The sequence below is a fragment of the Cynara cardunculus genome (assembly GCF_001531365.2).
Source record: "Cynara cardunculus var. scolymus isolate 2C chromosome LG 7, CcrdV1, whole genome shotgun sequence".
Lineage (NCBI taxonomy): Eukaryota > Viridiplantae > Streptophyta > Magnoliopsida > Asterales > Asteraceae > Cynara > Cynara cardunculus.
Window position 1 is genome coordinate 11,279,694 of NC_037534.1, and position 15,466 is coordinate 11,295,159.

The 15,466-nt window shown below is 33.8% G+C and overlaps 2 protein-coding genes across 6 annotated transcripts; both read left to right on the forward strand.

Annotated features, from left to right (window-relative positions):
- Positions 1–2,976: 2,976 nt before the first annotated feature.
- LOC112515755 (aminodeoxychorismate synthase, chloroplastic) lies at positions 2,977–10,718 on the forward strand. Of its 5 annotated transcripts, none has more exons than XM_025122671.1 (14): positions 2,977–3,508; positions 3,935–4,325; positions 5,526–5,657; positions 6,134–6,201; positions 6,753–6,817; positions 7,027–7,093; positions 7,542–7,775; positions 7,854–7,980; positions 8,186–8,436; positions 8,756–8,835; positions 8,945–9,029; positions 9,133–9,215; positions 9,294–9,896; positions 9,977–10,718. In XM_025122671.1, the coding sequence occupies exons 2-14, from the start codon at positions 3,995–3,997 to the stop codon at positions 10,491–10,493; spliced, it is 2,643 nt and encodes an 880-aa protein (XP_024978439.1). In that variant the 5' UTR covers positions 2,977–3,508; positions 3,935–3,994; the 3' UTR covers positions 10,494–10,718. The 5 variants fall into 5 exon arrangements, with proteins under 5 accessions (XP_024978439.1, XP_024978440.1, XP_024978441.1 ...); XM_025122672.1 differs by having other exon boundaries at positions 9,142–9,215; XM_025122673.1 differs by lacking the exon at positions 7,854–7,980 and having other exon boundaries at positions 8,197–8,436.
- Positions 10,719–12,291: 1,573 nt separating this feature from the next.
- Positions 12,292–13,179, forward strand: LOC112515727 (RING-H2 finger protein ATL8-like). Its single transcript, XM_025122638.1, has one exon. It carries the CDS (start codon positions 12,391–12,393, stop codon positions 12,994–12,996), a length of 606 nt encoding a protein of 201 aa, XP_024978406.1. The 5' UTR covers positions 12,292–12,390; the 3' UTR covers positions 12,997–13,179.
- Positions 13,180–15,466: the final 2,287 nt, after the last annotated feature.

Genomic DNA, 15,466 nt, shown 5'->3' on the forward strand with positions numbered 1-15,466 from the left:
TGAGATGTTTATCTTGTATTTGATTGTGTTTATCTGCAGTTAGTTACACGAATTCAGTTATGGGATGAAATCGGATAGGGATGAAATTGTTTAGGGATGAACGAGTTTAAGAGTTTTAAGAGTTTAAGAGTTTTAAGAGTTTAAGAGTTTTTAAGAGTTTTAGCCAAATGCTTTATAATATAGTATAGATATATATATATATATATATACATATATAAATACATATATGTATGTAGGTACATATACATATGTATAAATCGTGAAAACCGTAAAAACCACCAATTTCATTGTTTATTGCAGTGAAATTTTTTCATGAAATAATTGTTTAACATGTTGAATTTTTTTTCAAATAATTATGGATGTTATCATACTCATTCTATTAACTTTAGTAAACAAATTCTATCGAAATGAGAAATACATGAAACAATTTAATTTTTACATAGAAACAAAAATACATGAAATATTTTCATCATGAAATGAATTATTTGAAACAAGTTCATCGTATTAAACAATTTCATGAAAAAAAAATTCACTAAAATAAAAATAAAAATGAAACTGACGGTTTTCACGGTTTATACAAATAACTTGATTTACATTTTATACCTCTTCTATAACATTTAATAAGCATTTAAACCAAAGTCTTAAGTACAAGTCTTAAAGCATAGATTACTATCATTTTGTGCAAGAAATTCAAAAATATCTTAATTACAAACTATTATGCATAATGCACAAGTTCTTTATGTAAGTGTTTCCTACAACACCAAATCTTAATGGGTTCAAATGTGTTTTCTCTCCTCAAACTTCTAAAATAACCAATCTGGGTTGTTTTCTTCTTCTTCTTCTGTATCTGATCTCGGATGCGACCAAAAGCAATTTGGGTTAGATACAGATACATTTCTTCTTCACAGACCTCGTTTCTCTTATCAATGGTGGTTTTGATGTATCACCTCGATCAGATGTTCGATATCATGTATCAAAGCGATTTGATGTATCACAAGCAATAACACATGGAAGGAGGTGAGAGAAGACAAATGCTACCAATCTGTTTTCATCCAGACGCTTCCTTCCATTTTAAAATGAACTTTTGAGATCTAGGTTTTGTTTTCTGGTTTGGTTCGCAATCCACAAATATGGCTGAAAATGGCGAAGAAAAACAAGAAGGTATGTATCAATTGAATCTATTTTCCAAGGAAACCAAGAGGTAGGTATGTGTTATTGAATGAATCTACGATTTTTGATTTGATTTTGTTATCCAGATCGCATTTATCTCCGTAAACCCTTGAAGAACAAAAATATAGCAAGAAAAAGTGATGGAGACGAAGCCTCTATTGTTGTGATGAAGAAGAAAATCTTGACTGGTTTTGGATTTTATGAACCTTACTGGCTCGTAGACTTTGGTAATGCTTGTATTGTTCTCCACTTAGTTGGAGGGTATCGGGTATGTCATGCCCTTGGTTTAAAACTCTTAATCTCCGTGCCTATGGATCCTTAGTCCTTAACAATTTCATTGTATACATGTTTTTAGATATATGGCCAGACATTATTTGCAATTACGGAAAGATGGTATGTAGAAAAGTTCCTAGAAAACACGTTAACAAGTGATATCGGGAGTTTAAAAGTGTTGGTTTAGAGTGAATCCTCTAGGTTATGTTTTAGAAATACATATATGATATTGAACATGGTACATTGGCTGGTTCCATCGAAGGACTTGTTGCCAAAAGATTTGGCTAGGTACACTACTTTTTTTTTATCTTAAACCTGTGTTTGTATGCCATATGCACACACTATCCATGGATTGGTGGAGTAAAATAGGATGTCTGATTCAATCATAGCCATTTAAAATTGAGTGTGTTTTTATTGGATGATGTTGAACCGATTTCAATATTAATATTCGTATTTTTTATATTTTTAATTACAAACTATCATGCACAATGTATAAGTTCTTTATACAAGTGTTTCCCCAACACCATATCTTAATGGGTTTAAACGCGCTTTCTCTCCCCTGACTTCTTAAATTATATCCTATTCGTACAAACACTAGACAAATAATTTGTCTTATTTTATCCTATCTTTTTCAATCTTGCCACATATCCATTTTCTTTTCCTTTCCATTCTTTAGCTTAATTTCATAATCGCTTATCCTATCTTGTTGGTCTTCTCTCGCCTCATTCCATGTGTGCTGCCGAGAATTCTCTTATGTTTGTCTGAAGACAACATGTTCTCATTTAAAATAAAGAGAAAGCAGTTTCCAATTCGTCTTAACTTTTCTATGACAATTAATAAAGCTCAAGGCCAAACAACTCCAAATGTAGGTGTTTATCTACCGGAATCAATATTCTCGCGCGAGCAACTTTATGTGGCGTTGTCCAAAGGGATATCATGGGGCAATACGAAGGTGTTAGTGAAGCCTGTTAAAAAATTCAATCGTGCTGGAGTCTACACCTCAAACGTCGTCTATAAAGAAGTTTTGCATGATGAATAAGGTATAATCAACAATTATATTATTACACATTTGATACCATATGTTTCTATTAAAATCATTGCTCCATTTTTTGCAGTAAATATTTACATCACGAAAACTAAACAGCAGTTTGGATATACGGATGAACATTATTTACAAATGGTTGTATTTCTTTGTTCAGTCAAGAATTTCAAGTTTTGTAATAGCTCTGAGTATATGGGTTTAGAAACCTAATACGTGTGCGATTATTTTTTCATTCGATATTTGCTAATACACCATATTAACCTTCCACTTTATATATTAATTGACTTACAAAATAACCATATAAACTTATGATTCAAGATCAAACTAATCTTTCAGAATTATAATAATCCGCATTGCATCCTACGGATACATCACCAGTGAGGATTAATTTGGCAATTAAATTATATTTTGATGAAATTATGACACTTTCTCTCCTCCTTTGAAACCCTAGCCGCATCATAGTTGTTCTCCAAGACCAAACCTTTATCTTCTCTTCTGCAATATCTTTTATTGATCGACGATATCTCTCCCTCCGTCGTCACTATGGATGAATGAGTTTGCCCTCATCACCATCCCTTTTGTCAATCTGGCCTACACTATCGTTTTCCCTTTCTTGATCTGGTGAAATCTTAACCAGTGTCGTCGTTATCAACGGATTTATTATTCCGAGATTGATGGACAACATTGGCATGGGCCAAATGCAAAAACGGCAAAGAGCTTGATTTCACAACGGCTGCTAGAACCACCAGTACCCGCACCAGAAAATCGAGTCTCGGAGTTTTCACCAACTTCCTTCTCAGAGTGTTGCAAGTAATCATTTCTGATGCGTGATTAACCAAATTCGAACTTATTCCGGGAGATATCGAAGCCTGAGCATTCGAGAACTCGTCTTTTTCGTCAACATGAACTCCTGACTCACTGTGATTACCATTAGTACCATTAGAAGTAGAGATTCCTCACCAGATGCAATTTCTGCAGATCAAATTTCATGGGGGCAATCCAATCATAGCCAATTCCTGCAGGGTATGATGACTTTTAGATTCAGAGGCTTGCTTATGCACGTTCCCTGGACACATCAATAATGAGTTTTTATTAGCTTCATACATCTTATCGTGTTTTTGTCTTATTTATAAATAATATCATGTTTCATGAAGCCAATTTCTAAATAGTTTTGCAATGGCGAAGTGTTGAGTTATTTCCTTCCCATATTAATGAATTCTAAGAAAACATCACAGAGTTTACTAATTTACACAAATTGGCAACTTCTTTCTTAAGGGAGTGAATCGTCTCCAAAATACCTACATATGTAGCTTACAACTTCACCTTTGCTTACAAATGGACTTATACAAGTATATTTGTAGATAGTGTTTATATATGCTCCTAGTTTCTATAAAGGGTCTAGCCAATATTAGTGCAACACAAAATAACCTGCATTTGCTATTTTTTCAGATATTTTAAATATCCTGAGGCAGAGGCTTGTGGAATCACGAATATTTAATAGTTTCAAAAATGAACATCAGTCTATGCTCAAATCTTTCGGAGATCACATCCCCTTGTTTAGAAAGTTCACAAAGCATAAACATAAATAAACCACTGGCCATATCTTCGATCAGGGCTAGTGATTTCACCAACAAGGACAGTATCCAGGTGTCTAGTCGTTATGCTAGAAAGATGGTGCTTTCATGTCAGTATGTACCAGGTCATTTGGAGGGAACACAATTAATGGGAAAGCCATTGTCAAAGCCAAGACAGAAGTTGGAATCTATCAGGACATTGTTGATTGACAACTACGACAGTTACACATACAATATATACCAAGAGTTGTCTGTTGTCAATGGACGTAAGCTTTCTCTATATCTCTCAGCTTGTGTCCATATTTGTGGGTATGTGCCTTCTTGACATTGTCTCTCTTGAATAAGGAAGCTTAATCAATTTAGGAGATTACATAGGATTTCCTAATTATTCTAATTAATCTAATTTTTTTAATTATATCCCTAACTTTGTAATCTATTTTTCAACACATAGGAATTAAATTTTGTCTGTTACTTCAACTTTAGATGTTCTCGCAATGAGTGGTTCCTTGTCCATAGGTGTCTCTTCTACTCTAATATTCATCGCATGTATTTGGCAACTCATGTTTTGTCTTAATTTAACCTTTTTAACTGATCTTTAGAATATAAATGTTTCTTCCCACTTCTAACATGATGCCTTTGATTCAAACAGAAATTGTGTGATAACCTTTTCCCTAACAAAGTGACAGTAATATAGAACTTGTGCAATTCTGAATGTAATATGAGTAAGAAGCTGAGATTAAGATCCCGTAACAAATTTTGGATGTCCACTGTTTCATTCTCGACTATTGCAGCCCGACTAAGTGCATTCTATGCACTTTTTGTGACATTGTAATCTTCAGGTGTCCATTGCTGATTAAAAGTATGAGCCTTGCACATCTGGCAGGCATTATTTATTCTTGATAACGTGCAAGATCTACTGATTATCAGACATCGGCCTTGCACATCAGATTGCTAAGGTTGTGTGATATTGCAGAACTTTTTCTTAGAGATGCACAATTGTAGAACATTCTAACCTTTTATAATTTTTTGAACTGTTGCGACTTGAATGATGCACATTTTTTCTGCTCATGGTGACTTTTGGTGCACCTATCTACTTCAATCTTGGAAAACTATTCCCAGTCTAGACTCTAGATATTCCAATCTCCCTCCTGACTGTATTATCATTTTCAGCATGCTTTTGCATATCATGTAATCTCTAATTTTCATTGGAACCAAACCAAGAAGCCTCCACGTGCTTCTAGACAGGTTATTGCAAATATTCTGTACATTATGCTTGTAACTTACAGATATATTTGCATAGGACATTCTGTATGTTCGTGACAATAACATACTCATATAGTTGTTAAGATATGAATGCCCATATGTATATTTAGATACCTGATACAGCTTCCGAAAGCTTATGTCTATAATCAGATATAAGTTTACATAAGGCTGCAAACTGTCTCATAAATCTTCATGTTGTCCAGTACCTCCTGTTGTGGTGCGCAATGATGAATGGACATGGGAGGAGGCATGCCGTTATATTTATGAAAAGAGAGCCTTTGATAACATTGTTATATCACCAGGTCCAGGATCACCAGCATGCCCGGCTGATATAGGTAAGACACTGTTTATATGCACTCCTTTAAAAAATCATAATATGTAGTTTCTTTGAGGGACAAAAAATATTTTAACATTTCTATGCATATGCATGGAAGAAGCGTATAATATGGATTAATCTCTCGATTAGTTTCTCAAGGTTTACAGCTAATAGTTTGAATCAGAGCAGATCAGACATATATCATTATGAGTTCTTCCATTCCATAGCCTAACATGACATGTGATGCGATGTACCAGCTGATAGTGTGGGATAATCTGATCTTTCTTGAGTGGCAAAAATATGGTTTTCTTTAAATAAATCCAAAATGTTTTGACCAACTATAAGGGATAGACTCATTAGAATGACAATAAGTCTCTTAGCTATCCATCCACTGGTCCTAAATAATGCTGATCATGTTGGTAATGCTATTGATTTGTTGAGCATAGTGTAAGGTCAGTTATCTACCGACAGTGATTGACCTTGTGGGATTTGCAGGGATTTGTCTTAAGTTGCTGCTAGAGTGCAAAGACATTCCAATCTTGGGTGTCTGTCTCGGACACCAGGTATTACTTCAAGTTTGTTGGAATGCTCAGTATCATGTATTACCATGCTTATATCAGTATGTTGATTTTCTTCTTGGAAAATTTATATAATACCTATTTCTGCGGAATAATTGGTGTTGGAAATTTTAGAACATTGGGTATTTCTACTGTGTTGGTTTTAGATGTACATACTCTTGCCTCCTTTTTGGGCGATATTGGTATTTTCAAGCCATCATACTAGGAAAGAGAGTTTTTCTGATTGAAACATGAATCCCATGTTGTTCAATGATATTGAAGAGGTGTTTTGCTATATGACGTGTGGCATCAGTTTTGATCTTTTTCTTTCCAAGGGTGACCCCTCCCCATCCTGTTTGTTCTCAATTATTTGACCAAATATCCCCTTTCTATCGGACATCTTGGCTGACGTTGCAAGTTCACATCTGTATGAACTTGCTGCATTGTTTTACCTTGTTTATTGTTATATTTGACTATCCATCCTAATACTGAAACTGAAAGAGTACATTACGTATATGGCTTCATTAGTGTTCTCATTCGCTTCAATGCTTTGACAGGCCTTAGGATATGTTCATGGTGCAGAGGTCATCCATGCCTTGGAACCTGTCCATGGACGTCTGAGGTATAGAAACTCTAGTAGTGTAGCTGTTTTGAAAATGTGCTATAGCAATAAGAGCTGCATTTAGATTCAGCTATCATCTTTAAACGTATCAGGCATTGGCTATTTCAATCATTTTCCTCTATGATATTGGATCATAACACTATTAGCTGTCAAGTTTCTATTGTCATTTTATAGTTTTTGCTCATTTTAGCTCCACTCCTCTTCTTTAGTGAAATTCAGCATAATGGATGCAGACTGTTCCATGATATTCCTTCTGGCAGAAATTCTGGTTTTAAGGTCAGTTTTAAGTTTATTTACAATTCCACATGCATAATTGTCTTTGTTAGGAGTTTCATGACTCATAAAAACCCTAAGGCATAGACATGGCCTATGAACGAAAAACACATGAAACAATAAATAGAAGTAACATTCAGAAAGACAAAGCGGAGGAAAGGATAATTATTCAAAAGAGTTGATATAGAAATTACTAAAACAATGTTTTTACATGGATAGGTTATGACCTTCAGTGATCTTGGTATAAATTACTAGTAGATGTGCCTCCACTTACTGGGTGGGAATATTTGAGGGAGTAAATGCAATCTTTTTGGTTGAATACTAAAATTACACCCTTTGATTCTCATACTTTTGAAAGAACGTAATAATTAATATCTACAAGTTCAAAGATACTGGAGTCGTTTGTAGTTCATAGAGCAGTTTGATCATTATGGTTTCTGAATTGATGCAGGTGGTTCGATACCATTCACTTGTGATAGATGCAAAATCACTTCCAAAGGAACTCATACCTTTAGCATGGACTTGTTCTGCTGATACAATTTCTTCTCTGGGTGACCAAAATTATGACTTTGACGACCACGAAACCTCTCTTAGTTCCTTCAAGGATGGACGGTCAAATTGTGTTGAAGACAACAAAGTTCTTATGGGCATCATGCACTCCACAAGACCTCATTATGGTTTGCAGGTGCGTCTTAATCTTCATTAGCTAATACCTTTGCTCTCATTTGTGAGCTAAATCAAATTTTCCCCTTTGAACCTTCAGTTTCATCCTGAGAGTATAGCCACCTGTCATGGGAGTCAGATATTCAAAAACTTCAGAGAAATTACTCAAGATTTTTGGGTTGGGAAGGACTCTTCCTCCATTAGTGAGAGGAAGCTACAGTATAATGGTAAACAACTAATATAAACGAACCATTTACTCACTTTCTTCATTCATACTCAAGTTGCTGTCCTCAAGAATTTCAAACTTTGAGTTACTTTGTACAACTGAGTTTGCATTGCTAAATATTGGCTTGGTTGATCTAGTGGTTCAAATATATATTTGTTACTTACAGCTGAATGGTGTATTAGCACTGAGCAGTAAACTTTACTTAGCATGCATGCAGGTGAAAAATGGAAGCTGGCAGTTTAAAAACAATCCCAAAAGCAATTACTTGCCTATCCTTGATACAAACCATTTCAAGATGGTAAACTCGTCAAATTTGACGAAGTTTTTAAAGTTAGAATGGAGGAAACTTGAGCATTTATCTTGTCAAGTTGGTGGTGCAGAAAACATATTTCTTGAATTGTTTGGAGATGACAAGGCTGGAAACACCTTTTGGCTGGATAGCTCCTCTACAGAGAAGGTCTATCTCTTGCTTTAAATTATGGTTCTAGGATGTACTTGCATATTTATTACATGCTTGCACGAATATGTTTCTTTAAGGTGATTGTTTTACTTGGGCATTTATAGCTCATTAGTCATTGCATGGTATTGAGGCTAGAACCACAATCTTATTCCATCCAATTTGATATTTTAAAATTTCTCTTTCAGAACGTCACAATCCTGAGGCAATAAAATAATTAAGATGTTTATATTGCATTATCACTGAGCGTCTTTTTTGTTTAATCTCAAGGAATTAGTGCTATCCAATAATATTTACTATACATTTGCTTCTTATGCAGAGAAGAGCTAGATTTTCATTTATGGGTGGAAAAGGTGGCTCTCTTTGGAAGCAGATAACATTCAGATTGTCAGAACCAAGGTTCGAATGAAGATCACTGACCAATTGATTTGAAAGTCATAATATGCGTTTTTATCTCTTAGTTATGTATTTGAATTATCTTTTTGTATACAAACGTTCTCTTTTCCAGTGGAGGCCATATTATAATTGAAGATGCTCAAGGGCTATCTACAACCACATTTCTGAAAGATGGATTCTTCCATTTTATGAATGAGGTATAAGAAAGCAATATCTATACCTTCTCACCTTTTCATATATTATGAAGACAAGGGTCCATTTTTTTAACTCTTCCTGATATATGATGCTTTTGCGTATCAGGAACTCCAGTCTATTCACTATGATGAAAAAGATTATGAAGGATTGCCGTTTGAGTTTTATGGTGGATACATAGGATATCTTGGGTATGTAGATTTTTTTATTGTTCTAATTCAATATCTTTCTACCTCTCAAAATCATGATTAGCTTGGGTGTGTGTGCAGATATGGGCTTAAAGTTGAATGTGGTGCAGCGTATAATCGTCACAAGGCAGAAACACCGGATGCATGTTTCTTCTTTGCAGACAATCTTATAGTTATAGATCATTCCAACGATGATATCTACATTCTCTCGATACATGATCAAAGCACAACATGGTTAGATGATGTTGAGCAGAAGCTTACCAGCTTAAAAGCTTCTTCTGCTCCCCCCAAAACCAAAACGTCACCATCTCAGATTTCTGCTAAGAATAACTCTGTCTTTCTATCCAACAAAACTAGAGAGCAATACATGGAAGATGTGGAGAAATGTCAGAAATTCATTAGAGATGGAGAAAGCTACGAGTTGTGTCTCACAACGCAAATGCGAAAGAAAATAGGAGACATGGATCTTTTGGGGCTTTACTTCCATCTAAGAGAGAAGAATCCTGCCCCATATGCTGCCTGGCTTAATTTCAAACAACACTTGACTATCTGCTGTTCTTCCCCCGAGAGGTTCTTACGTCTAGATAGAGATGGTATCCTCGAGGCAAAACCTATCAAGGGTACCATTGCCCGTGGCTTCACTCCCGAGGAAGATGAAATGTTTAGATCACAACTACAACACAGGTATTATTGCATTGTCACGCACCATTATCTTTTTTGTCTAAAATGAAGTTTTATAATCTGTCTTCTTCGTCTGTTTGCAGTGAAAAGGATCAAGCAGAAAATCTGATGATTGTTGATCTCCTAAGGAACGACCTGGGTCGTGTGTGTGAACCTGGTTCGGTGCATGTCCCACATCTGATGGAGGTTGAATCATATGCAACCGTCCACACGATGGTAAGCACAATCCAAGGAAAGAAACAGCCGAATGTAAGTGCAATTGATTGCGTTAGAGCAGCATTCCCCGGTGGATCAATGACGGGTGCACCCAAGTTGAGATCAATGGAACTTCTTGATTCTCTTGAAACTTGCTCCAGGGGCATCTACTCCGGCTGCATTGGTTTCTTCTCATACAACCAAACATTCGATCTCAACATCGTTATACGAACCGTGGTGGTCCACGAGGGTGAAGCGTCGGTTGGAGCAGGTGGAGCGGTTGTGGCCCTTTCTAGTCCCGAACAAGAGTACAAAGAAATGGTTCTCAAAGCAACAGCTCCAGTCAATGCTGTGCTGGAATATCAACATAAATTCGCTGGTAAAGAAGAATGTGAAAGCCGGTAAACTTTACTTACAATCAAAATTATATTTTTCGCAACTAAATACGAGGATCGATCTCAAAGCTGTAGTTATAGTAAATTGATTTGATTACATTATAGGTTATATGTGAGAAATAGAAATGTGTACATGTATTGTTTGTAGCTTCTATTGCTTACTTTGCCAACTTGAAACTTCATGATAATTGATACCTGCCAAAGATCCAATGTCCATTCTACTTATTTGTCAAAACTACTGGTTGTCACTATAAGTATGAGTTGATGTTTGTTTGTTTGTTTGTTTGTTTGTCTTTTTAAGAAATGCATTGTTTGTCAATTGCTGAATGGTTTGGTGCAGAATGATTAAAAGACTCTCATGATATAGTGCAAAATGAAATATAATTGTTTGGTAATTGTGTACAATGAAATTAGCGCTCTTAATGGTTAAGGGAAATTCATGATACAAAATCATTCAGAGAGTTTTAGAACCATTAAAAGACAGATTTTTTTTTTTCTTTCAAACAAGATTCACCTCTTAAAGATTCAAAGGTTCTCTTATTCACCACCTATATCTTATTGAATCAGAGGTTAGACTCTTTGATGAAAACTTAAAACCTGTTACTATCCAAGATTGGCTTATGTCTTATTAGCTTCTTACCCTCTTCTTATTTGACTAAAACAAAAAACTGATACCCTAAAAAACAAGAGTTTTACAACTTGAAAATGAAACATTTGAAAATTGGTAACATTTAAAATGTGCAAGTTGATATATTTGTTTTTGATTTTAAGTTTTATTAGCATTTATGTTTTCTCTTTGATTTTGATTTACAAAAATAAACAGTCTTATCGATTATGATTTACTTTTCAAACATTTTTTAGAAAACAAGAAACGTCTCAAGCATCCGAGACTAATCATTTGCGTCTCGAATCGAGTCTAACATATTTTTTTTGTTCAATAGCCAAAGCCGAGCCCTTTTTCTATGAGTTCGAAGATTTGCTCTTACCCGCCACCCTTCTTAGCCCACGGACTTATGAGCCCGAACATCCTTTTTATAAGAAAACAAAATTTATATAAAATAAACCAAAATAAATAATAAATTTTCCACCTTAAAAGTTAAAATATGACATAAATACATAACAACGTATATAACTTTAGAAAAATTGTTTCATAAAATACGAAGTAGCGATAAGGGAAACGACGAAATTGTTTCATGTGTCACAAGTACGTGAAGATTGATAAGTCAAGAATTTTCAATTTTGATTATAAAATTTTAACAGGCCACTGAGCTTGTCCAAAACCATTTTGCATCATTCATGTCCGCCCGTTAATTATAAGTTTTAACGAGTCATTTTAGATCCATAATCTTATTCAAAAATGATGATTGCTGCTTTAGATGTTGTCCGAGTGAGAAGTGATTCTATTGGTACAGTTGTTACGAGAGACGTCCCACGTGTAAGTGCTATCTCTTTCTTACTATGTTGTTGTTGTTTTACCATAATAGCAAGAATTGGGCATTATTTTGGATCTGTATTCTTCCGTACTCTATTGAAGTCCTAAATGATTTTGTATCATGAGCCTCCCTTAACCATTCAGCGTCCTAATTTATTGTAAACATTTACCAAACAATTATATTTTATTTTGCGTTATATCGTGAGAACCTCTTAATCATTCCGACCAATTAATCATTCAGCAACTGTGAAACAAAAGACTCTTATAATATATCTTCAAGTGTCACTTTGACCCGTATCGCATAACTTTTCAAATAAATTTAAAACGTAAAAGCAAAAAACTACATCGCACAGTATTGTATATATACATACACACTCCTGCCATTTCATTACCCTTCCAACTTATCCTCTCACACAGAGACACTTGTACTTTTTCAGTTTCACACACCAACAATCAACAAGCACTTGAATGAATCATGACTCGCTCCTCCAGATTCCTATCCACCCTAGTAAACTCCTCCTCCACCGTTTCGGCGGTGGCGGAACCGCCGGAGGCAGTCTCTGTGGAGTCCGATTTCGTAGTCATACTCGCCGCTCTCCTCTGCGCTCTTATTTGTGTTGTAGGCCTTATTATGGTAGCTCGATGCGCATGGCTTCGTCGCAGATCTGCAGCCAACGGCAGTCGGATTTCCGGTCAGCCATCGGCAAATAAAGGAATCAAGAGGAAATTCATTGAAGCTCTCCCTAAGTTCACATATGATTCGGCTAAGGAAAACTCCCGTTGCTGTGAAAAAGGAGGAAAGCTATCGGACGTTGACTGTGCGATCTGCCTGGCCGAGTACGCAGACGGAGATGAGATCCGTGTTTTGCCGCAGTGTGGACACAGATTTCACGTCGGATGTATTGATATGTGGCTCGGTTCTCACTCTTCGTGTCCGTCGTGTAGAGAGATATTGGTGATCACAAGATGCCGGAAGTGCGGCGAGTTTCCGACAATTTCCGCCGGAGAATTTCCAGCGGCAGCAGAACTTAAAGGTAGACAAACTGTTGCTAGTTCTAGTTCCAATGAATTTTTACCGTGAATTATACATAGAAAAAAATAATCAGATATTTGGTTGGGTTAGAGATCGAGGAACATAGTCCGTAATACGGAAAAGCAAACTATATGACGCTGGATGAATCTGTGAGGGTGTTGGCCCTGAAAAACCTCTTCCATCAGAATTGGGAAATATCCATGTGTTTCAACATTTCTTCAACGAATATTAAATTTTGTTTTATATTAAAACAAATTTCATACCATCTTTTTCTTTAAATTGGTTTAACATTGTATCTATACTATATTATTAAACTTTTGATAAAAATTCTTAAAAACCATTTTTTATGCACGAAGTACTGTTTATTGATGCATATTACTTAAAATTTTCAAAATTACAAGTAAATTGTCCGTATGTACAACTTATTAAAGCTTCATGTTTGAATTCGTGTGACTAACTGCAAATAAACATAATCAAATACTTGATAAGTATCTCATTTTAAATATAAAAAATCTAAAATTTATTTAGAATAATCATTGAATTCTAACAAAATATTAAATATTATCTTTATAAAAGAATGATATTATTAAACATAAAATAAATGACTTTGTTACTAAATCTAAATTAAAATAAATAAAAAAATTGAATTAAAGAAATTAGTAAAAAAAAAGAACTTTAAATATTTAATTTGATACTAAAATCGATACATTTTTTTTCAAAACCTTATGATACATTCAGATTTACATTTTATTCAAAAAATAAAAGAATTATCGTTTTTTCAGTACCACATAAAATCGTATTATAACATCAACAGAGACAAAATAAAACGAAATATTAAAATCGAAATGTCTCTTATTGTATTGTTTGAGTACTCTTCTAGATAAATTAAAATAAAAATATTTAAATGTCATTAATTAATTTTTTTAAATGATAACACTCTCACACACATTATGGGAACATATTAAAATTAAAGATACATATAGCATGTAACATTAAAAAGAAGAGTAAGTTTCGAATTTGGTCTCCAAAGTATGTTGCTTTCAAAGAAATTGATAAATTTCATATATATATATATATATATATATATATATATATATATATATATATATATATAGAGAGAGAGAGAGAGAGAGAGAGAGAGAGAGAAAGAGTGTTACAAGTCTCTTATTTTATGCAAACAATAGAAATCACCATCAACTAATAAAATAATTTCATGTTTTTTTTCTTTATTTTTAATAAATAAGGGTATGAATGTCATTTTATATTGTAATAGATAATCTTGATAATGTTTTAATTGTTTTTAAATATGGAAGATTAAATAGAGTAGCTGTTTTTAAGGAAATTGTAAATCAATTGATTTTAATATATAATTATTAACATTAATATTTTTATACTCTTTTATTAAATTAAAAATACTACATCAATTACAAAGTCTATTTGTAATCATTTATTTGTTATGAAATTATTTATTTCATTGTCATAATAACAAAAGAATCTATTTGTAAAAATGCTACATCAAAATGTTTCAAAAATGAAACTAATTTCATTTTGGTTAGGAACCATGAAACTACTTTCATTAATGAAATAATAGTATCCACCTCTTGAAATGTTTCATTAAATGAACCATATTTGGTTTCATTAATAAAACCAATTTCATCTTGGCTATAAACCATGAAACCGATTCCATTTTAGTTAGGAAACATGAAAAAAGTTAAAAAAAAATGAATGAAATATTATTATTAAGTTCTTGAAGTGTTTCATTAACTGAACAATATTTAGTTTCATATGTAAAACCGAGTTCATATTGGTTATAAACCATGAAATCGATTCCATTTTGGTTAGGAAACATATCAACAAATTTCACTGCTGAAACAATGTCATTCAGATTTTTTAATTGTGGAGTCAATGAAACCAATTTCAATGATGAAACGAATTTCATTAACGAAAACATGTTATCTAGATTTTTGAAAAATGTTTCATTGACTGAACCATATCTGACTAAAATTTTATTATGCAAACGAACAATGAAACCAATTTCACTAATGAAAATTTAAGATACAGTTTCCAAAATGTTTTTATTGATGAAACCAATTTCACTAATGAAATCGTATTATTTTTTAAAATCAGATACAATTTCCAAAATGTTTCCAAAAGAATCGAACATTAGGGCTGTAAACGAACCGAACGTTCAGTGAACCGTTCATGAACCGTTCGGCGGGAAGTTCGTTTATTTAATAAATGAACGGACATGAACAAAAAAATTTGTTCGTTTAGTTAAACGAACGAACATGAACAAGAGTCTCGTTCGTTCATTTATGTTCATGAATGTTCTTTCATTTACCGTTCGTTTACGTTCGTTTATATTTGTTCATTTATGTTCGTTTACATACTAAATTTAATATATAATTCTTTGTTTATTTACTTTGAATTCAAATAATATTTATTTTTGTTCGTTTAGTCCGTTCGTTTAAGTTCGTTAAGCTCGTTCGTTTATGTTCGTTCGTTTATGTTCGTTTAG

What these genes read in the sequence shown, in the direction of transcription:
- LOC112515755 (XM_025122671.1), top strand. Translation starts at nt 3,995, where the DNA reads ATGAACATCAGTCTATGCTCAAATCTTTCGGAGATCACATCCCCTTGT. An exon ending in GTTGTCTGTTGTCAATGGAC is followed by an intron (nt 4,326 to 5,525) that starts GTAAGCTTTCTC and finishes CATGTTGTCCAG; the next exon opens with TACCTCCTGTTGTGGTGCGC. An exon ending in TTCAGATTGTCAGAACCAAG is followed by an intron (nt 8,836 to 8,944) that starts GTTCGAATGAAG and finishes TCTCTTTTCCAG; the next exon opens with TGGAGGCCATATTATAATTG.
- LOC112515727 (XM_025122638.1), top strand. Translation starts at nt 12,391, where the DNA reads ATGACTCGCTCCTCCAGATTCCTATCCACCCTAGTAAACTCCTCCTCC.